This window comes from Thunnus maccoyii, chromosome 13, assembly GCF_910596095.1.
Source record: "Thunnus maccoyii chromosome 13, fThuMac1.1, whole genome shotgun sequence".
In the NCBI taxonomy this organism is placed as follows: Eukaryota; Metazoa; Chordata; class Actinopteri; order Scombriformes; family Scombridae; genus Thunnus; species Thunnus maccoyii.
In genome coordinates this window covers 31,088,465-31,108,556 of record NC_056545.1, presented here as the reverse complement: position 1 = coordinate 31,108,556, position 20,092 = coordinate 31,088,465, and the positions used below count along the sequence as shown (strand labels likewise).

Here is a 20,092-nt window from a genome sequence, read left to right as displayed (position 1 = left end):
TGTCAGAAACTTGGATCTGAATTTATCATCCTGACCATCCTCACATCATGTGTCATTTACAACACATTCGGGGTGATATTACATGGACACTTTTTCATCTTCACTTTCATTTATCATGTGATAGGTGTGATATGTACTTTTTATTCAAGCCCTTTTTGTCATTTATTTTCGGGACTTTTTAGGAATGAAGCAGATATAACAAAGATTTTGTAGGATGTATACATTTTCTTTATATTCTGAAGGTCAAATATATTCCATATGGTGTCTGTCAAGCATTTGAGGCTATAATGGTGCACCAACTGTTTCCTCTCTTTTCTGGCCTCTTCTCTGTAGGAGGAACCTGACCAAGCTGTCTCTGATCTTCAGCCACATGCTGGCTGAAATCAAAGCCATCTTCCCTGGAGGACAGTTCCAGGGGGACACGTTCAGGATCACCAAAGCTGATGCAGCTGACTTCTGGAGGAGATTTTTTGGAGAAAAGTAAGCATACCCATCATCTTTGCTTCTTCTTGTGCAACTTTCAGTTGATATTCCCCTTTTTGGTTAAGATTTTATTTTATGATAAAGAGAAGCTGCTGTTAAGATCTTTGTGATGTCAGTGTGTGTGTGTGTGTGTGTGTGTGTGTGTGTGTGTGTGTGTGTGTGTGTGTGTGTGTGTGTGTGTGTGTGTGTGTGTGTGTGTGTGGACATTTCCTGTTTCTACATCTAGTATCAATTTCTTGACTTGTCTTCCCGTGTGCATGCTGTTTCTCAATATAATGACATGAGGGACAGATGCTCAGATATTGGAGCAGCTCCAAGATAGTGACTGTCACACAAACACACATACACACACAAACACACATACACAAACACACATACACAAACACACACACATACACAAACACACATACACAAACACACATACACAGCCACACCCAGCTGAGAGCAGCTGCTGTGTTTAACCAGTCTTACTAACATGCACAGCTGAGACAAGGTCATGACCTCCACCTGTGTGCACATGTGCCAACTCAACCTCTCCCATCTACTTAGTCTCAGTCTACATTGTCTGCATGTTGTACGTTTTGTGAAGATTTATGGGTCCAAAAACAGTATTTTGGATTTACAGCTTTGCATGAAACACAGTGTAGCATCCCTGACTGACAATGACATTGCGGTTTGAAGAACTGGCAGGCAGACTTGAGTAAGTTTCGATTTAGCACTTCCTGTGTGCGGTGCTAGTGACCATGCATGACACTTTATTTTGGGCAAATAGGACCAAACTACAAGATCTGTATTAGAGGTTTAAAGCCCCCTTCCTGTTGCATTGTTATTTATGGATGTATCCTGTTGAGTGCATCTTTAAACAAGATTTAAGGCTCGCACTGACTTCTAAATTCACATGTGTCTGTTTTTATTTCTTGTAAAGACCATATGGCAACTAACTGTTGTGAGTTTTATCAGCCTGGTGATCAGTGACAATGCTGTTTGTTGGAACTGCTTCCTCAGTTGTATTTTACTGATGAAATAAAAGCACAGAAGAGCCCTTTTTCTTTTTCTTGTGGCTGGAAGCTCAAGATGCTTCCAGTCACTAATTATTCTTTAAATAGAAGTTAAGAGCCATTTTAAGGTTTGAGTGGTTTTTCAAGTAATAACGCCACTACAGCATTTAGCCCCCAAACCACCTCTAAAGAACTGTTTCATGGTGCAGGAGATTGGTCCAATGCAATGAAGGATGAGCTGAATTATACTTTCTGCACTGCTTCAATGGATTCAGGAGAGAAAAACTACATGGAGTTTTTTTTTTTCCTTTAAACATGTCTGTTATCTAACCAAATGAGGCCAGTTAGGCTAAATGCAGTGAACAAAAATAACACCACAAAAACACTAAATGAGGGCTTTCAAAACCTGTGTCATATTTTAAGAAGCGCATGTAGGTGTAGTGTGGGGGAAAGGAGCCCACTTCTGATGAACACTCTCTTTACTTCCAGCATATCAATATCTTCATTGACATGTATGGATTAGTGCATGTTAAATGTCATATTGTGTTTACAGTAAGCAGATCAGCTATAGAACACCTGGCTATGATGGATGGAATACTCCTGTATTATCTAGGTTGCTGATTGAGGTGAATGTGCTGATGTGTGTGTGCAGATGGCATTGTAATAGTGATTTATTTAAAGTGACAATCAGTCAGTTCTCATGATAGTATGGTACCAAACACACAGTGCATTACTTCTTATGCTCTAAAGAGTCAACTGGAGCAAAAAGTTCTTTGCTAAAAGTGAAGAACAAGAAAGTTTTATCAAGTGACTCACTCCTACTGACAGTGATGTGTAGGAGGAACCTTTAAGACATGATAAATAACACGTATGTTCAAAGCTAGAATAACCAATCAGAGACTAGGGTTTGCCCAACATCTGCACAGCCGTTCATTCTTTCTGAATAAGGTCCTCAATGCTGTGTGTGCTGCAAAAACATGATTAGAATTTTTTGTGAAGTGAATTGAATTTGTAGGAAACCTTTAATATATCCAGCAGTGACTAACATGAAATAAATAGAGATATAAATAAAGATGAAATGATAGAAAATTGGCTAAAATGGAAATAAAAGCAAAGTAGAGCAGGGAGGAGCTGCTGGTAGACGAGGTCCGTGAGAAAATATATGGATTTTGTGCAGACAATGAAGACGGGGAACACAATCAATGTCAGCTTTATTCTTGTTGTTTGCACCCCTGAGAAATGCAAACAAGAGAGAAAGAGAACAAGAAAAGAAAAAAAAGTGGTGTAACATACTCAACATACTCTAGATAACAGCAGCAGCTAAAAACTTCTGTAAAGTAACATGTTGCTTCAGATCATGTATTATTCATCATGATAATATTTTGTACAATCATTGTGTGACAGTGTGGGTGAGAACACACCATCTATGCCATATATCTTATCATTTAAGCATGCTTGTTTGTTTTAGCCATAGGTCTAGCATGAATCTGCAGACACTTACTATTCCGGGTTTGTTATGTTTGGTTACAGTTTACATACCAGAAACACAGACAAGTGTTAAGTTTAGTCATTGTTTATTGGTTTAGTTCTGCATTCCATAATTTAATCATTTTCTTTGTTACTTTCCATACCCACCATGTGTTCCACATGTGTTTGGTTTCATATCGATATGATTTGTACTTGTTTTGGCTCAGGTTGGGGGTTAATGCTGTGGGTGTGTGTTGTGTGTTGTGTGAACAATGTTGACTGATACAAGTAGCGTTGTTATCTACCAGGTGGTTTAAGGGAAAGGACACCCCTGCAATAAATATGGTTGTGCCTGCTAGATTGGAGGGTCTGTTTAAGGGGAGAGATGAGACATCAGAGGATGACAGTGTATCTGTGTGCATGCGCCTTAGTTTATTCTGAGTTGAGCTAGTTCATTTTGATTTGCTTGTGTTCATCTCATTTTTTTGAGACACCTTTTGTTTGTTTGTTTGTTTGCTACATTGGACTGAATCAATTAGTTTTGACTCATTCAACAAGTCTGCCTCCTACCAGCTTCTTCACTATGGTCGGGGCTTCCTCACACATTCTAAAAGTTGTCTCACAAAGTGTGAGATCAGCTCTGTCTTGTTTGCAAGTAGGAATTAAAATGAATGATATTTACTTTTATGTTTCACTCAGGTCCAAAATGTCACTTTTAGCAGCAAATTTGGACGGTTTGTAACTACCGTTGAAAGGTTTCAGTGGTAAACTGTAGCGTGCAGTCTGTCTGGTTATTTAAATGACACCACAGTCTTCTTGAAAATGACCACAATGACTGAAACATATTATACTGTGTTAATACAGATTATATACTATTATGTGTTCTATAAGGGAGTTTGGCAAACCTGGAAATAATTTGTGCAAATCTTTTTCATTTGTTGATAAAAGAACATGCACAGAAACAGATTCAAACTTTCTATTTGTTCAGATATTTTTACACATTCAAACATTTGAATTCATTTGATCAAAATGTTTTCACACATTTGAATGTATTCATACAAACTGTTTTCACATATTCAGATATGATGATACACAGCTACAATACTTCTGACTCTATTTTGAGCCCATAATGCAATCATTTGATTCATTATTGATCTGTTATGTCTATAAAATATCACAAAACAGTGAAATATGGTCGACTTCCATCTTCATATGTCTTGTTTTGTCCGATCAACAGTCCAAAAATCCAAAAATATTCAGTTTACTATGATGTGTGACACAGAAAAGCTTCAAATCCTGACATGCACACAGATTGTGTGCATGTCAGTGTGGTCACTGTGCACTGCTGCACATCTGACTGTAGCCAGGCAGGGCTGCATAAATTCAACATGAACAATCCGCACGACTTCAGACAATCTTCCCACCTCAGACAATGTGTGCTCTCAGCTCCACTTTGTTCACAGCCGCTCCAAAGACCAATCTATAATAGATAGTTACAAACCTCAGCTTCCCGTGGTCGGGAATCATCATCAATAGTCTGAGGGGGGCCGTCGTGAGACCTGTACCCTGTGTAAACTTACCAGAGGAGCTCTGTAAAAAGAGTTTCCCTGCCCATAAATTACCACCCAGTAAAGGTCAAGCTGAATCATTCAATCACAATTGTCCCAGATTCAGCATAGTCAGTATAAATGAGCTAACTCCATTACCTTTGTCACATGATCTCTTTCAGGTCAATGAACTCTTTGTGTGTGGTGGTATTACGCTCTTTAAATTGTATGTAAGGGACAACCTCAGCTAAGTCTTGAAGTTGAGTTTATATATGAAATACTAACTACAGCAGCATAATTAATCACATGATGGTGTGTGTGTGTTCCAGTAAGGTGGTGTCAGACACAGCAGTGCATGTGGGAGGCTAATGTATACAGGCGAGTGAATATTAAAGTTGTGGTCTGCCATGCGTTGAGCCAGAGAGTGATGTTCCCGTCAGCACTGGCTTGTTTTTTTTTTTCTGCCTTGATTACTATCAGAAGGGTTTCTGCTCAACTCTCTGAGCTCATGAAGCATTCAAGTGTGCTGTATTCTCTCTCATTACTATCTGGCTGTCCTTGTGGTGTCTTTTTTCCCCCACTGTGCTCATTTCTCTCTCCTCTGACGCTCGCTGTGTGCTGGTATTAAAACCTGACGCTCTCCTCTCCTGCTGTTCCCGCTGCTAGCTCAGGAGCCGCTGTGGTAACGCCAGCTTATTTCCAATTTTGTCCATTGTTACCATCATCATAGCAGGCCAGAGAATATAATCAGCTAGCCTCTTAGGATACCGAAGCTAAGTATCCCAGAATGTGTTTTGCACCAAACGACAGCAATGGTGGAGATTAAGCTGTTGTAATTGTCGCTGTAGGGCTGTTAATATGTCAATATGTTAATATGTTAATATGTTACCTACTGAGGGAGACTATCATGTGACATTTACATGAGAAAAGAATGCAAACATAACACACATGAAACACTGAGCAATAATGATTCAGTTGATATTAAAACTATTTTAGAGTTGTGTTTGGTAAGTGAAATAATATATAAAATCAAAAATAGTCTAAATCTTATAGTCTACACCCAAAATCTGCTGCAATGCATATGAAGTATTTTATATGTGTTTCTTATGTGTGCAGCACCATGAGTAACATCTACTGTATGAAAAATGCTGCACAAATAAATCAACTTAAACTTACATAAAAACAAATATCTTAAAACTGCTGACGATGTCCATGTCTGATGGTAACCAGGCAACAACTCCGGTTTCAGAGAAATTGATGCTTAGCTCTTGGTCTTGATGTAATGAAAAATACATAAAAGACACAAACTTATGCTAAACAATCTCAACACAAGAAACCACACACAAGAATCAAAATAAAATTGTATAAAATTAACAAAATGATGACTTAAACAGGACCTGACCTTACATTTGATAATAACAGTTGGTATTTTTGCTGGAACAACAATAATACTATAATCATTTTTAATTATGATGTGTGAGCCGTATGAGGCAGGTTGTAACTTTTAGGAGCTTGTGCTTCAGCTCATATCACAGCTGACTTCATAAAAGGCAGATGCAGCATTTTCTTGAAATATCATATCTTATGATAAAATATTTTCAGAATGTTGTAAAGTAGGTTAAAATGACTTCACATTTAGCTCAAATTGTTGATCATCACTGTGGAATAAAAATAAATATGCCTTGACAACCGTTTAGTTCCAGGGTAGAAAAGTGATTACTGGGAATTTGAGAGGGGCTGAATTTTAAATAATAAATAATCATTTTAAAACCATAAAATGCGCTACTAATAAATTATGTCCATTTGAGCCAATAACAAGCCCTTTAAGTATGTTGCTTTTTAAAATGGTTAGCCATGCTCTGTATTCAAATTATAAATGTTGATATATGAGAAGAATAGCAGGAGGGCTTCCAGCTGAGACACGTCTCCACACACTCAGCTGCCCAGGGCTGAGAGGTAAAATTAAAAGGCCTGGCACTCAGACACAGGCTAGAACTAGAAATGAGGAAATGTTCTCTAAGAGAGTTTTTTTTTTTGGACCCTCTGGAAATGTCCTCATATGGAGCTGCCACTCCTTGTTTCAGTGGGCCCTGTGGACTTTCAGTGCAAATACACATTTTTATTTTTGCTGCAGAGCTGCATGTCATGTCACAAACAGAGCTGTGTAACCTAGCAGTCAACTACATGTATGATTCATATATCATATATATATTCATATATCAGGACCTCACCTGCAAGACGCATTGTTTCTTTTACATAGATTCACAATGGATTTATTTTACTTGAAGTCATTTAGCATTAATATAAACAGTCAATAAATGGTTTATATTTGTTTATTAATGTATTTGTTTACAACTATAACTCTATAATGAATGACAATATAATAAAACATTGTTGTAATAATATAAAATGTCTTCATAGGATTAGTTATAATTGTTGACAAATGCATGAATAAACATATTATAGTGTGTTATAAAGCATTTATTGACTGTTTATTTACTGCTTATAATAGGGGAACTTAAATAACCTGAGTAAACTTGAGTAATGTGTGAAACCTCTTTATCTTGATGCATTAAGTGACAAATATTTGCCTCCCTATGTGTTATCTCCACTTTGATGTGGTACAAACTTGTTAGATAGAATCATCAGATGAAAACAATAACAACATGCTGTGTAGGGGTTCAGGTCTAAAAGATGCTGCAGACCAAAGACATGTGTTGCTTGTTCCAGAAAGCTTTCATGTTTAGTGCTACAGTAGAAACTCATCTCTCTGCATGTTCCTTTTTTATAATTGAGTGTGTCTGTGTTGCTGCCTAGCAGCAAGGTATTTTAGTTTTGTACTGTTGCTGCAATAGAAGCTTTTAACTATGTCAGGAAGTAAGATACAGTATGTGAGATGAACATCTTGTGTTTGACCACATCAGCAGAGTCTAAAGGCCACTGAGGCTGCTGCCACCACATATATTGAATAATTTGACATTTGGCAGAAACGATATCGCCAAGAGATACTACCCGTGGCCCTTTCAAATTAAAGGGCAAACTCCTCCTCAATTTTGACGACCAGACTTCACCATCACTTTAATATACTCTTAATCAAGGAGAAAATGTGATTCTGCACATAGTTTTGTTTTATCTCATCTAAAGAAATAACCGCTGAACAACATTGCTTGTGAATCACTAATAATGAATCACTATAAACTTTTTTGTTGTGTAGAAACTCAAATGTACATTTATATCAATTTGCTAGTTTTGTCTGGCAGTCACAGGAGTTAATGTGTCTGTGCTTTTATGACTGGATGTTTTGCTGTCTTGCAGGACAATAGTGCCATGGAAAGTCTTCCGACAGTGCCTTCACGAAGTGCATCCCATCAGCTCGGGTCTGGAGGCCATGGCCCTCAAATCCACCATCGACCTCACCTGCAACGACTTCATTTCTGTTTTTGAGTTCGACATCTTCACACGCCTCTTCCAGGTTGGTTAAAAAAAAAAAAAGCAAGTTACACAACAGTAACTCTAGTTGTGTTTAAAAATGAAACCGCACATTAAAGCACATTTTTATGTGGTGTGTCATGAAAATAGGGGAAGCTATATTTTACAGAAGTCGTCTTTTCTAAGAACCCAGAGGATGCACCATCATAAAACAGGAAGATGCTTTTCAGATGCTTTTAAGATGCGGTGTTGTCACCATGTGTCATGTCATGTCACAGATGATTTATCATAACCTGATCTAACGAAGAGTATAAGACACAGCAAAAAACTGTTAAACAATAAGCAAAAGATATACAGCAGATTGCACTCATGCATTATATTTAAATAGACAGAATTTTACATCATAGATTATATTAACAGAATATGCACAATGCACACATACTCAACAAAGAAGGAAGCCACAAAGCTGACAGATACATTGAGGATGTTAAAGATGGCAGACCAGGATGGCTTTGTCTTGATGACAGTGGGAACAGGTGGTGTTTGCACCTGAAAGTGTAATAAACCATGTCTAATGCATCTGAATGTTGAAAGGATTCTTGAAACGATTGCCACATGTCTTCTTTAGCCCGTCGCTCCCTAAGGTGGTTCAGACCAGACAAGAACATTTCAATACATCAAGCGTGACTGCAGAGAGTCCCAGTCCAAACACATGTTGTGGAGATGGGAAGGAAGCAAAAGGTTTTTGACTTTATTTGCAGTAAGCAAGTCACAATGGGGTTTGTTTCTGGCTGAGAGGTTAATGCACAGAGCATTGATGTTAAAGACACTGGACTGCAAGGGGACTGCTCCATCTCAGCCCATACTGGTCCAGTACCATAGAAAAAGTTCACTTTGTGGATGTTGGAAGCACAATAACACATATATGGACTCTTAGTCATATCACCACTGTTTCTTTTACACAGTAAAATTCAAAAAATGCACAGTGACTGGAACAGTGTGACACAGCAACACATGCACCATCAAAACCTCATTTGTGGGTTTGATGCAGTAAGTTAACAGCATAGAAAATGTAGAAAAAAAAACAGCAAAAGAAATGTAGAAAGTATTTGTTCTGTTTGATGTTTTTGGTTCTATTTTTGTGCTTGTTTGAGGTGTTTGGATGTGTGTGGCTTCAGCCCCCTCCCGTTGACAGATTACTGGCCCATGTGGCTTCAAGATGGTGTGTGGGCGATGAGGCCTTAAAGCGATGTTTTACTTTGGCAGAACCTTTGTACTTTGCATGCTTACTCTGAACATGATAAATGAGGCTGTGAACACTTGAAGAATGATCAGAGTGACAGTAGTTGAATGTTGTTTCTTATCAGGATAATACATAGAAAGGCTCAGAATGCTGATTATATATAAATTCATGAATTGATGGGAGGTCATTGTGCTAAATAGTGCAAATGATCATCTAAAGCAAAACTAAAGTGTAGTTGTAGATAGGAGTTGCCATGACTGACTGCTTCCGGGGAAGCCACTTGCAGGCTGGTGTAAGCTGTGTGTCAGTCCCCTGTGGCCAACCTCATGCCCCTGGTCTGGTTGATTCAGTGGCTGGGAATCCTGGTGGGAATCAGGGCAGGGATCAGAGGGCCCACATGAAGGTGAGAATGACTGAGTGAACAAAGGAGGAAAATGAGCCAAATTTCAGCTCAGCTCAAATCTGCAAAATCTGTGCGTAAAGTGTTGATTAGTGGTAGGAAATGTAATTGCTGTCGCTCTCTTGAAAATCACAAAATGATTAACACAAATGTGGGATCTGACCTTGAAGGACAGAATGAGAGGATGGTGATTTACTTCAGTAGTGAATATTTTTTCCATTTGTCTGTCTCTTGCCTCTTTGGGCCGGGCCACTCTCCAGTTTACAGCTCAAATCAAAAAAGTGGTTAGGGCTTGCTCCATTGCCATTTCAGCCCAAAGGCCAGTAATTCCAGTTTGCATGAGTTTTTTCTTTTTTTTTTTTTTTCTTCTGCCAAACCAGCTACACAGTGAGGGCAGCAGATCATTTTCCCTGGTGGGCTCCAGCTAACAAGCAAGATGGAGGTGAATGTTGTGGCACTTGGCACCACATGGATCCAACTGGCAGAACCACTGAGGCCCTCCGACACAATGCCTCACAGCTCTGTGCTCTTAATTTAGGGATTTGATGTAAACAGCTTCTCTGTCAACGCCAATGTTCTTTTTTTTTTGTGCAGAATTTCTGGATTCAGAATTAAGTAGTGAGTGTGGTTGTACAACAACACCCACAAATCTGAGCTGGCAAATCATTACAAAGATGCAGATGCTAAATGACTGTTTTCTCTTGAGTTTGTGCTTTGTAGTCAGGTGCAAGGCCTCCTATATTTGTATGTAATATTACACACGGGGCATCACTTATTAAGGCTTTCCTGTCAGTCAGTCAAGTAAACAGACTCCAGCCCTCAGCAGTGATCTTAGCTAGTTCTCTTCCACATCAAATATTTTGGCATCAGTCTAACGCTGTCCTGCAGAAAACCTCAAACCAGCTGTAAACAAAGCCAAACACAAATGGCTGCAGTTCACAAGCTGCTTCCCAAACTCGCTAGTTACAGAGCTGGATAGATATCAGAAACCTCAACCTCTGCATTCTCTCATTCAGTTTGTTGTTTGCTAATTTGACTGCAGGCTGAGAATTCAATTTCAGCTAAGTCAACATATTATATGTAACTTAATTGTGGCAGAAATGTTGCCTCGACTTGACTTTATGCTGATAATATGAAAAATAAAGGTAGAATGTACAATCATCTGTTTAGTTACAACAATATTGGGTGATCTTTTTCAGCCGTGGGGATCAATTCTGAGGAACTGGAATTTTCTGGCAGTAACACACCCTGGCTACATGGCTTTCCTTACCTATGATGAAGTCAAGGCACGACTGCACAAGTACATCAACAAGCCTGGCAGGTATGGTATCTGCGTGTGTATCCTGTTAACTTGAGGTGAATGTATGCAGAAATGCTCCCTGCAAGTCAAGTTTTTTCCATGTGTTGTTTGCTTTGTCCACTCTCATATTTCGGATCAGATTCTGACTGTACGGATGTGTTTGAGAAGTTGACATTTTGAGGAAAGAACAAGAAAATGAAGTGAAATCCTACTACTATAGTTTGTTTACGTAGCCTTCTGAGACGCTGCGAGTCGGCCGAGAGGCAGGTCCTGGGAGCTGACCAATCAGAACAGCGTGGGCTCATCGGGGGGGGGGGGGGGGGGGGGGGGGGGGGGGGGGGGGCCTTAAAGAGACAGGAACTAAAACAGTCTGTTTCAGACAGAGGCTGGACTGAGGGGCTGCATAAAGGCCCAGTATAAGATAAATAAGTATGTCTTATACTGGTAAGTTTTTTTTAACTGTATATTCAGATACTCCAACCAAGATATTCCAGTAGAGCCCCAGATTAAAAATATAGACCTTGAAATGTGCAGAATTTGTCCTCTTTAAATTCAGATCTGAACTGTTTGTCTGTAACATTACTTATTATTGGCTAGATAAGTAGCAATCATAGTTTATTATATATATATATATATATTTATTATATATGTTAGAGAAGAAACATTCTTAGTTGTTATCTTAAGTATGAAGAATTTCTTCCGTACATGTATGTTAGTATACATGTGAGAACATCAAATAACAACAAAAAATATAGCTGCAAGTAACGAAAAGTGGGGTCCAAGCACATAATTTGACATACTTGAATACCTTTTAAACCACAAGAGTTCACAACATATGGGCAGAAAGAGGCGGATGCACACACACCTTGGTGCTAGGTGAGCTTACAGTGACAGGCCATGTGTTTAGACCACTAGACCATCAGGACAACACAGCTGTCACTGACAGCACTCGACACTACACATGAACTTAGTTCTGCATACAGTTAGTAAAGTACTGCATTGAAGTCAATGAGAATGAATAACTTAATGATCTGTAACACTTAACCATGATGAAATATTTTGTCGGTGATCAGAACGTCATAATGATTTTGTAAAATGGTGAGTTATTACAGCGGCCTCTTATGCCTTTAACTCCCAGTCTGCAGCAGAGGGAGTCAGAGGAGGAGTGATGACTTGCACAGGTCAAGTCAAGTCAAATTTATTTATACAGCACATTTCATACGGCAAGCGTAAAGTCAATGTGCTTCAAAACATAATGAATATATTACATTAACATTGCATACATAGAACAAATAAGATAAAACAAAAAATAAGAAGATGTTACGTATATAAAAACATATAAAGACAGTATAAATATATATATATATATATATATATATATATATATCATTATCATTGTTAAAAGAAATAACAATAATAATACTGTTTCTAAAAAGAAGGTTTCACCCATTAACCTAACTAAAAGCTTGTGAAAAAAGATATGTTTATGATCTCAAGGGTCTGTCTGGCATGTATTCAGAGAGCATGTCAACAACGTAGGAGGGAGCTAGGCTGTTCATAGCTTTAAAAACCATAAGAAGTATTTTAAAATCAATTCTTTGCTTTACTGGAAGCCAGTGAAGCGAAATTATAACAGGAGTGATGTGTTCACACCTTCTGGTTTTGGTTAATACTCTGGCTGCAGCGTTCTGAATAAGCTGGAGTTTATTATGTGTTTGCTTTGCCAGTCCAGCAAAGAGTCCATTACAATAGTCTAGTCGACTGGAAATGAATGCATGAACCAACCTTTCAGAATCAGACTGTGACAGAAAAGATCTGACTTTGGATATGTTTGTAAGATGATTAAAAGCAGTCCTAGAGATACTGGAAATGTGCTTCTGAAAGTTAAGATCAGTGTCGAAGATCACACCCAAGTTTGTGACATGTTCAGGGGGTTTTACTGGTAGGGGAGTTAACAAAGAGTTAATCTGGTGCCTCAAAGCCTTATAATATTCACCAACAGTAACCAATAAACAGCTGAAAGACTAATCACATGACTGTTGTCAACAAAGAAATGTTTTCTGATAATTTCATGAAGTTTGATCACACATTTGGCAATTTAAAACATTTTGTTTACACAGTACATATTACACTAAAATATTTATTGCATAGATTTTGAACGCATTTCAGAAGTTTTTACAACATTTCATCTCCAGACTAAAAACAATCAATGACTCAATTTTGAGATTGATTTGAGAGTTAATAGATTATGCAGATTTTGAAAAAAGCAGAGTTATGGAGTTTATTATGAAGCATTAGTTGCAGTGAAGCAATGTTTTTTTCACATATTGCATGATATGTTGCTAAAAGAACAAAGTCTCTATGATCTTCTGGTGATTTCTGACATTCTTTTGAAGTTTTGAGGGAACTGCAAAAATTTTGAAAAGTTGCTTTTAAAGCCCACATACTTTGATCATCCAAAACCAAATTTCACCTGCTGACTGAAACATGACCATGGATCATGTCTTGTGAATTTCAAAAAAAAAAAATGTGCAGTCAGTTATGAGATATAAAAATTTCAAGGTTTTGGCGCCAAATTTGATTGATGAGTTTTTATGTAAAATTGAACTGAAAGAGGTTTAAAAATGTATCATTTCATAATGGATTGACATATTGAAATTTTTTTAACAACAGTGAAGTCTGTGGATGATCCTGACTAAGTGTTGGGACAATCAGTTTTCAGAGCCTTTAAATGTATGTGAGTGTTGGACTATAATAACACTGTGCTGCCTCTTTGAGGAGATAAAAAGTTAGGATTTGTTTATCCTTGACTTATCAGAGCCCCTCCCGCCAGTCACCCACAGCTTCCTGGTTGTTATCTGTGTGCCGACACACAGCCAGGTCTGAAAGTCAACATGCTGTTTTTGGGATCCAATTTTCATGGATATAATCATTGATCTCCCCAGTCTGCACATATGCTCCTGAATATTTATGACTTTGTAGCAAACAGCCTGAGCAAGAGCTCAGGCTCAAAGGCAACGGATATCAGTCAGAAATAAAGAATGTTTATGAACTTTCATTTGGGATTATATGTGTCATAAACGGATCATGCTTTGCTGTCACACCTCTGAGCTGCAGTCTGAACAACCTTCCTACAGCTCCTTATAACTGTCCTATATATTCATAAAACATGTCATATCTTTGTTTCAAAGCTTACGGTAGCTGTAGGGTGTAATCCATAAACACACATGATCCCTAAACACACAGCAAGAATCTGTTTAAGTGAATGAAACGGAGCTGGCCTGCATCCGTTGAAACAGCAGTAGCAGAAGTCATTTTTATTCTAAAAAATTAAAAGGAATCTGTCACACCCTTCATAAACACAGGCTGTGTTAAATGTAAAAAAGTGATCTAATCTATCGCCATCTTTGTAATATAAATTCAATGCTTAGGCCTATGTGTTGAAGTAATATTGTATTGTAACAAAAAACATGCAGATGGATGCAGTCTGAAAACAGCATGCACCTCTTTTTCAGCTAGAAAAGTCAAATCTCATTAGAATCACTGCATCCTCATAGAAAATAATTGCTGCAAAAAGAGAAACTGTGTGTGCAGTGTGTGTCTAGCAGTAGCCTGCACACCGGTTTCCGAAACAAATGCTGACAAGCCATGTTTGGTGTAGTGCTAATCTTGAGGTCCACGTGGCAGCTTCCTGGCGGGGGGAAGAAAGTAGCTTGAGAAAATACCTTCAACAACACTGCTAATTTATTGAGAGCAGCTCGCATAGCCTTGAGCTGATCCATGCATGCCCTGTGATTAGCCATCTTGCGTCGCGGCTTGGTGGAGCAGAGCAGATAATGACAGGACAGGAAACGTGTGTGTGTGTGTGCCTGCGTGTAAGTGTGGGAGGGGCTGGTGTGTGGCTGAGTATGCAAATGTATAGAGTGCTGATGCCTGAGTGAATCATGTAAATACCATTGTTATGAACCAACACACACACACGTACACACAGCTGTGTGGGGGAGGGCAGTCATATCGGATGAGCCACTACATGTTAGCCCTTCCACTCACTCAGACACACACTCAAAACACAAACACGTCTATGCATGCTCTTTAATCTGTTCAGAATAGAAACACAGATTTTATAGATTGATTAAAAGTCAGCCCACGATGTATTGATTATATCTCTATCAAACAAGCATGTAAAACATGGACGTCTCATGATTATTTCAATGTTATTTGACTGTTGGAGCATGGTATCACTGTAGCCTGTACACAGACAGGCAGACTGTCTGTCTTCAGCTAAGCTCTTCCAATCAAGGGGCAGAATACAGCTTATTAGCATCACTGAAACTCTCAAACTGTCTTCCCACGTCTCATCTAAATCCAAGCCCTGGTGGATTTAGCTTGGTGCCTTTGTTGCTGGTGGAGGTGGGATCATACGGTGGTCAAGGCTCGCTCTAAGCCCAGCACTGTGCACGGACTGCATTTATAATACCTACTCACTCTCTTTTTTTTCACATCTTTTTCACATTCAGATTGTTCCACCTTGTGCTGAGCTGTTTCCTTTGTATTCAGATGTGATTTGCACATGGAAATCCCTATGTGATAGAGCTTTAAAGACACAGCAGAAGCACCATTGTTTGTTGCACTTAAGTTTTATATAAAAGTCAAAGGTAGAAAGTTCATATTTCATTATTTTTTTGTTCTCATCACTGGCTCATTTCTCAATGCTCAAAGTGAGGCGAGTTGTAATCATCTCATCTGTTCTGCTCTCCAGTGGTCATTCAGGTGCTATTGATGACATCAGGTCTGTGCAATTGAATTATGGGGATATTTAAAAAGGCTATTAGCATTTATTCCAGGGATTGCACAGCCACAGCTGTTGATGAAATGATCCCAAAAAGTGTCAAATAAATGTTATAGAATGTCCCTACTGCAAATTTGAAAGACAATTTACTGGTTGCTGTCAACTCAAATCCCTACATTTAATGATCTACAGCTGTCCTAAATATGGATCCATGTCCATCTTTTATTTTTTAAACCACCAAAAGCCTCTTTGATCAAGAATGTGTTCTCTGCATCTTGTTTCTTTTGACGCAGTTTCTCAGAAGCCCACAGCACATGCAAACACACACACACACACACACACACACACACACACACACACACACACACACACACACACACACACACACACACACACCCACCAGCAGCACTAGTAGCAGCAGTTATGGAGGACTTACTGCACTGTGTGAGAGAATTGATCTTTGTGAGTCCATGCACTCACTGTGAGACCTGTTGATTATTGCTTTTATGTTTTCAATGCAACAGAAGAACTTTTCAGTCACACCATGTACAAATGGTGCAGATCAGAGCCTGACATATTTTTTGTGACTCTTGAAACATCGTGTGTGTGTTAACATGCACTTTAAGTAACCAGGTTACAGTGGCTTTCTAAATGAGGAAGCTCAGGGTAGGGGATTAGAGAAACCTGGTCTGTTGTGTACACTATGAGGGTTAACCATGCTGAATCTTATGAAGACCTGCTGTATTTACTTTGAACATCTTTGAGAAGAGTATAAATGATATCTAACAAGACAAGTTGTGACAGATTTCACATTTATTTAAAACATTTTTTATTATTAAAAGTACATACAGCAGTCCACTAACAGCTGTTTTCAATACAACACTACAGGAAACTTTTTCATTTGTTAGTTATACATGTTTTATTTTGAAGTGTGTGTGTGTGATTGATGAGCGTCTGTCCTCTTTCTCTCCCAACAGTTACATCTTCAGACTGAGTTGTACGAGACTGGGCCAGTGGGCCATCGGCTATGTGACCAATGATGGTAACATACTGCAGACCATCCCCCACAACAAACCGCTGTTCCAGGCCCTCATCGATGGCTACAGGGAGGGCTTGTACGTAACCCGTCACACACTCTTTATCTCTAGCTCTCTTGCTGTTTGTGTATTGATCAGACGTGTTAAACTCTCCACTGTGTTTGAGCCGCATACAAATAAGAAATGATCAAGCGTGTCTGAATCAGTCACATCTGATTTGCATAGCCTTTAACTGGCTGAACAGAGTGCGCTTCTTCTTAAAGGAGTAAACCTTTTCTGAAAGCCACTTCCTAGATGAAACGACAAGTTTTTTGTCTCAGCCAGATGAGAGAATGTGTTTGAGTTTGAAGTCGTTCTGCGAGGCCATCTGTTATTATCATACCTGATAATATGACAGCCCCCTCAGACAAATCAAACATGCATCCTTCCTTTCAGTGTGCTGCATCTCACTTGTCTCAGCCGTCAGTCACAGCCGGCTGAGGCTGTTCTAGGAGTGCTGTGTCTTCTAACAAGTCTATTGTCTCCGGGGAGCGAGGAGAGGAGGAGGAGGAGGGGGAGGTGGAGCAAGGGGGATTCTGTTTGAAGCACCTCTGTTTTTAATCAAGCAGGGAGACCCCGGCAACTGTAGGGGAAGTGAAGTCACATCAGTTGTTCTTTCAAATGTCAATCATAGGGGTTATACACAGACTTGTTAATGTTGAAGACATTTTCAAAATTAAATCAATTTCAGAAAAAGTTAAGTGGAAAAGAGTTTCTGCCATTTTTGTAGTAATAGCTGGAGGCTATATTTTTATAGTTTTTATTCCATGCACAGAGAGATATTATTAACACACACCATATGTTTTGTAGTGAAGGCTTGTAGTGATCTGCTGATAGCTGATATTTTCTGTCAGTCAGAATTAAGAAAACTCTCCAAACAGCATTTGAAGTACAACTAGAGGAGTGCAGATCTCCACCAGGTGTGTAAGTTTTCTTCTATAGACGTATGCAAAGTCTTTTGTATAGTATAGGCTTAGTTTCCTTTAAAGTGCATAGAATAGTGTGTCGTACTGTCACCTAACTGTATAAACTTAATAAGGAAACACTAAACGGGATGATAAGTCCAAACTTCTCAATTGTTTGTTTTAACACACCACACAAATGAACATCTCTCCCTACCTCCCTCTCCCCTCCCAAACAAAGAAGAGTTGAATCTCACTCAGTTGTTCCTTACAGTCAAGATGGTGACAAAGCTAAAAAAAAAACCCAGGAATTTATTCATGTTGTATCTGACTTAAGTGGATCATAACATATCAAGTATGGAATTAATCCGCAGATGCTCCAGTTCAAGATGAGACCAAACTTTTCTATGGATGTCAGTTTTTGAGCCACAACAAAGGCCAGAATGTGGCCTGCAACAGACTTGTTTTTAGCCTAGCCCATTGCCAGAAATGCCTTTTGCTATGTTGTAATACATATTGTCAAATGAGGAGGACTGCTGAAACAACAAAAGTCTAAGCTTTACTATAAACTCATAAAGAATCGCGTTATAAAATAGGATTTTCAAAAATTGTGATCACCGAAACCACAAGAGGTCTTTGAGCGTACAGTCATAAATGTGCACCGAAAATATGAGGCTGATGTGAGATTAGCTGTGGACAGATACACACACAAACAGTAAACACTTGTGCTTTTGTTTTTTTTATGTGTTCTGTCCTTAGGGGCCACCATACGTCAGTGCAGTTAGTGAAATGCATACTTGATAACGTGTTACCAATTAAGAAGAACTGATAAAACATGATTAATCAAACATGCTATGTATTTGTACTGTTGTTTAAATTATGATTCTTTTCTCATCTGCAGCTACTTGTTTCCTGATGGTCGCAGCTACAATCCTGACCTCACTGGTTTATGTGAGCCGACACCTCATGATCACATCAAAGTGACACAAGTGGGTTTGAAAATATGCTTTTTTGGATAAGCAGAATAATGTACACGGTTCCCTGACAAAGCAAGACTACATCACATAAGCTCAGTCTTCAATATGATATTTAAGTGTGGAAAAAACATTTACTGACAACTGATTGAACCTGATCAAATATGTATCAGGCTGCTCAGTGAAATGAGGCATGATTCTTCATCTGAGCAGCTTTTTGCTTGTCTCAGATTTATTCAGAAACTGATTTTAGTGCATAGTGAGGCAGGAACTTTTTATTTTTCCAGAGCTGCCACCACATTTTTTCAGTTTAAAAAATTGGAGGCAAAGACCAGCCCAGCCCAAAAGGAACTGTCAATCATCTGTTGTATAGCCTACTTTGACCAGATAATAATGAGTGAAATATTATAGGCTGGCATTTTGTGGCTGTGAATTTCTCATATGATATTTTGAGAAGTGTATTCCAAACAGGGGAAGTCAGGGAATATCATCAGATTTTAAAGATGGATCACGTGTAAATTGATTGTCATGTGATTTGTTTGACATATATGTTTTCTCTCTAACTGAAAGTGAAATGAAAAATAGACCATTCACCCCTTTTGACAACATTAACTATGATTATTTAAGCTCATGGGATAGATCTGACTGAACGCTGGAAAGTCCCTGAAAACATGGTGTGATTTTACACTAGGGCCATGGTGGGAAGTCTGTGCTGTGTGTATACTGTATGTGTCTGTATATTTTTGTGTCTGCTCTCATCTATAGTTTGATATTTGCATCACTGATGACTAACAGGAGTTTGTTCTGCCTGAACAGGAGCAGTATGAGCTGTACTGTGAAATGGGCTCCACCTTCCAGCTTTGTAAGATCTGTGCTGAGAACGACAAAGACGTCAAGATCGAACCCTGCGGTCACCTCATGTGTACTTCCTGTCTCACGGCCTGGCAGGTATTGTAATGAACCGTACTGCATCAACTTAACTGGAAATCAAATCTTTGAACAGAGGGATACATCTGTGACCTTGGACAATTGCTGTTACCGTTAGTCATGTTCATGTACTCGGGGAAATTACGTGTCATCGAATCGTCTCTGTCTGTACAATACTGTGAAAACGCCAGCGCCTCACATGTAAGACACATTTTTAACTCTTTTTGACGCTGCTAACATTGATATTTCTAGATTCATCTGTAAGAATGAATCTGGTTTGAAGATAATTAATAATCTGCATGTAAGTGAGAAAAGACTGCTGAATAATAGAAGCAGCTTTCAGCCTCCAGTGAAAGATACATGGACAGAAAAACCTCCCTCCCTCCCTCCCTCCCTCACTTCCTCCCTCTGTCCTTGCATCTGTCCTAATCAAATTTCCACGTATCAGTCAGTAACGGAAGTGAAAACTGAGAGTGTGTGCACACATTATATTCCAGTATTTCTGCATGTGTTTGTCTGCCTCCTGCTGCGTGCTATTTTTCTTGTAACATGTGCAT

The 20,092-nt window shown here is 38.9% G+C and overlaps 1 protein-coding gene across 1 annotated transcript in view; it reads left to right on the top strand.

Annotated features, from left to right (window-relative positions):
* cblb (Cbl proto-oncogene B, E3 ubiquitin protein ligase) overlaps window positions 1–20,092 on the top strand; it is a 54,766-nt gene that overhangs the window by 18,124 nt on the left and 16,550 nt on the right. Inside the window, exons 4-9 of the mRNA XM_042430834.1 lie at window positions 334–480; window positions 7,811–7,967; window positions 10,767–10,888; window positions 16,634–16,771; window positions 18,536–18,623; window positions 19,425–19,556. Of these exons, the coding sequence (XP_042286768.1) occupies window positions 334–480; window positions 7,811–7,967; window positions 10,767–10,888; window positions 16,634–16,771; window positions 18,536–18,623; window positions 19,425–19,556 (784 nt within the window). The remainder of the gene's footprint in view (window positions 1–333; window positions 481–7,810; window positions 7,968–10,766; window positions 10,889–16,633; window positions 16,772–18,535; window positions 18,624–19,424; window positions 19,557–20,092) is intronic.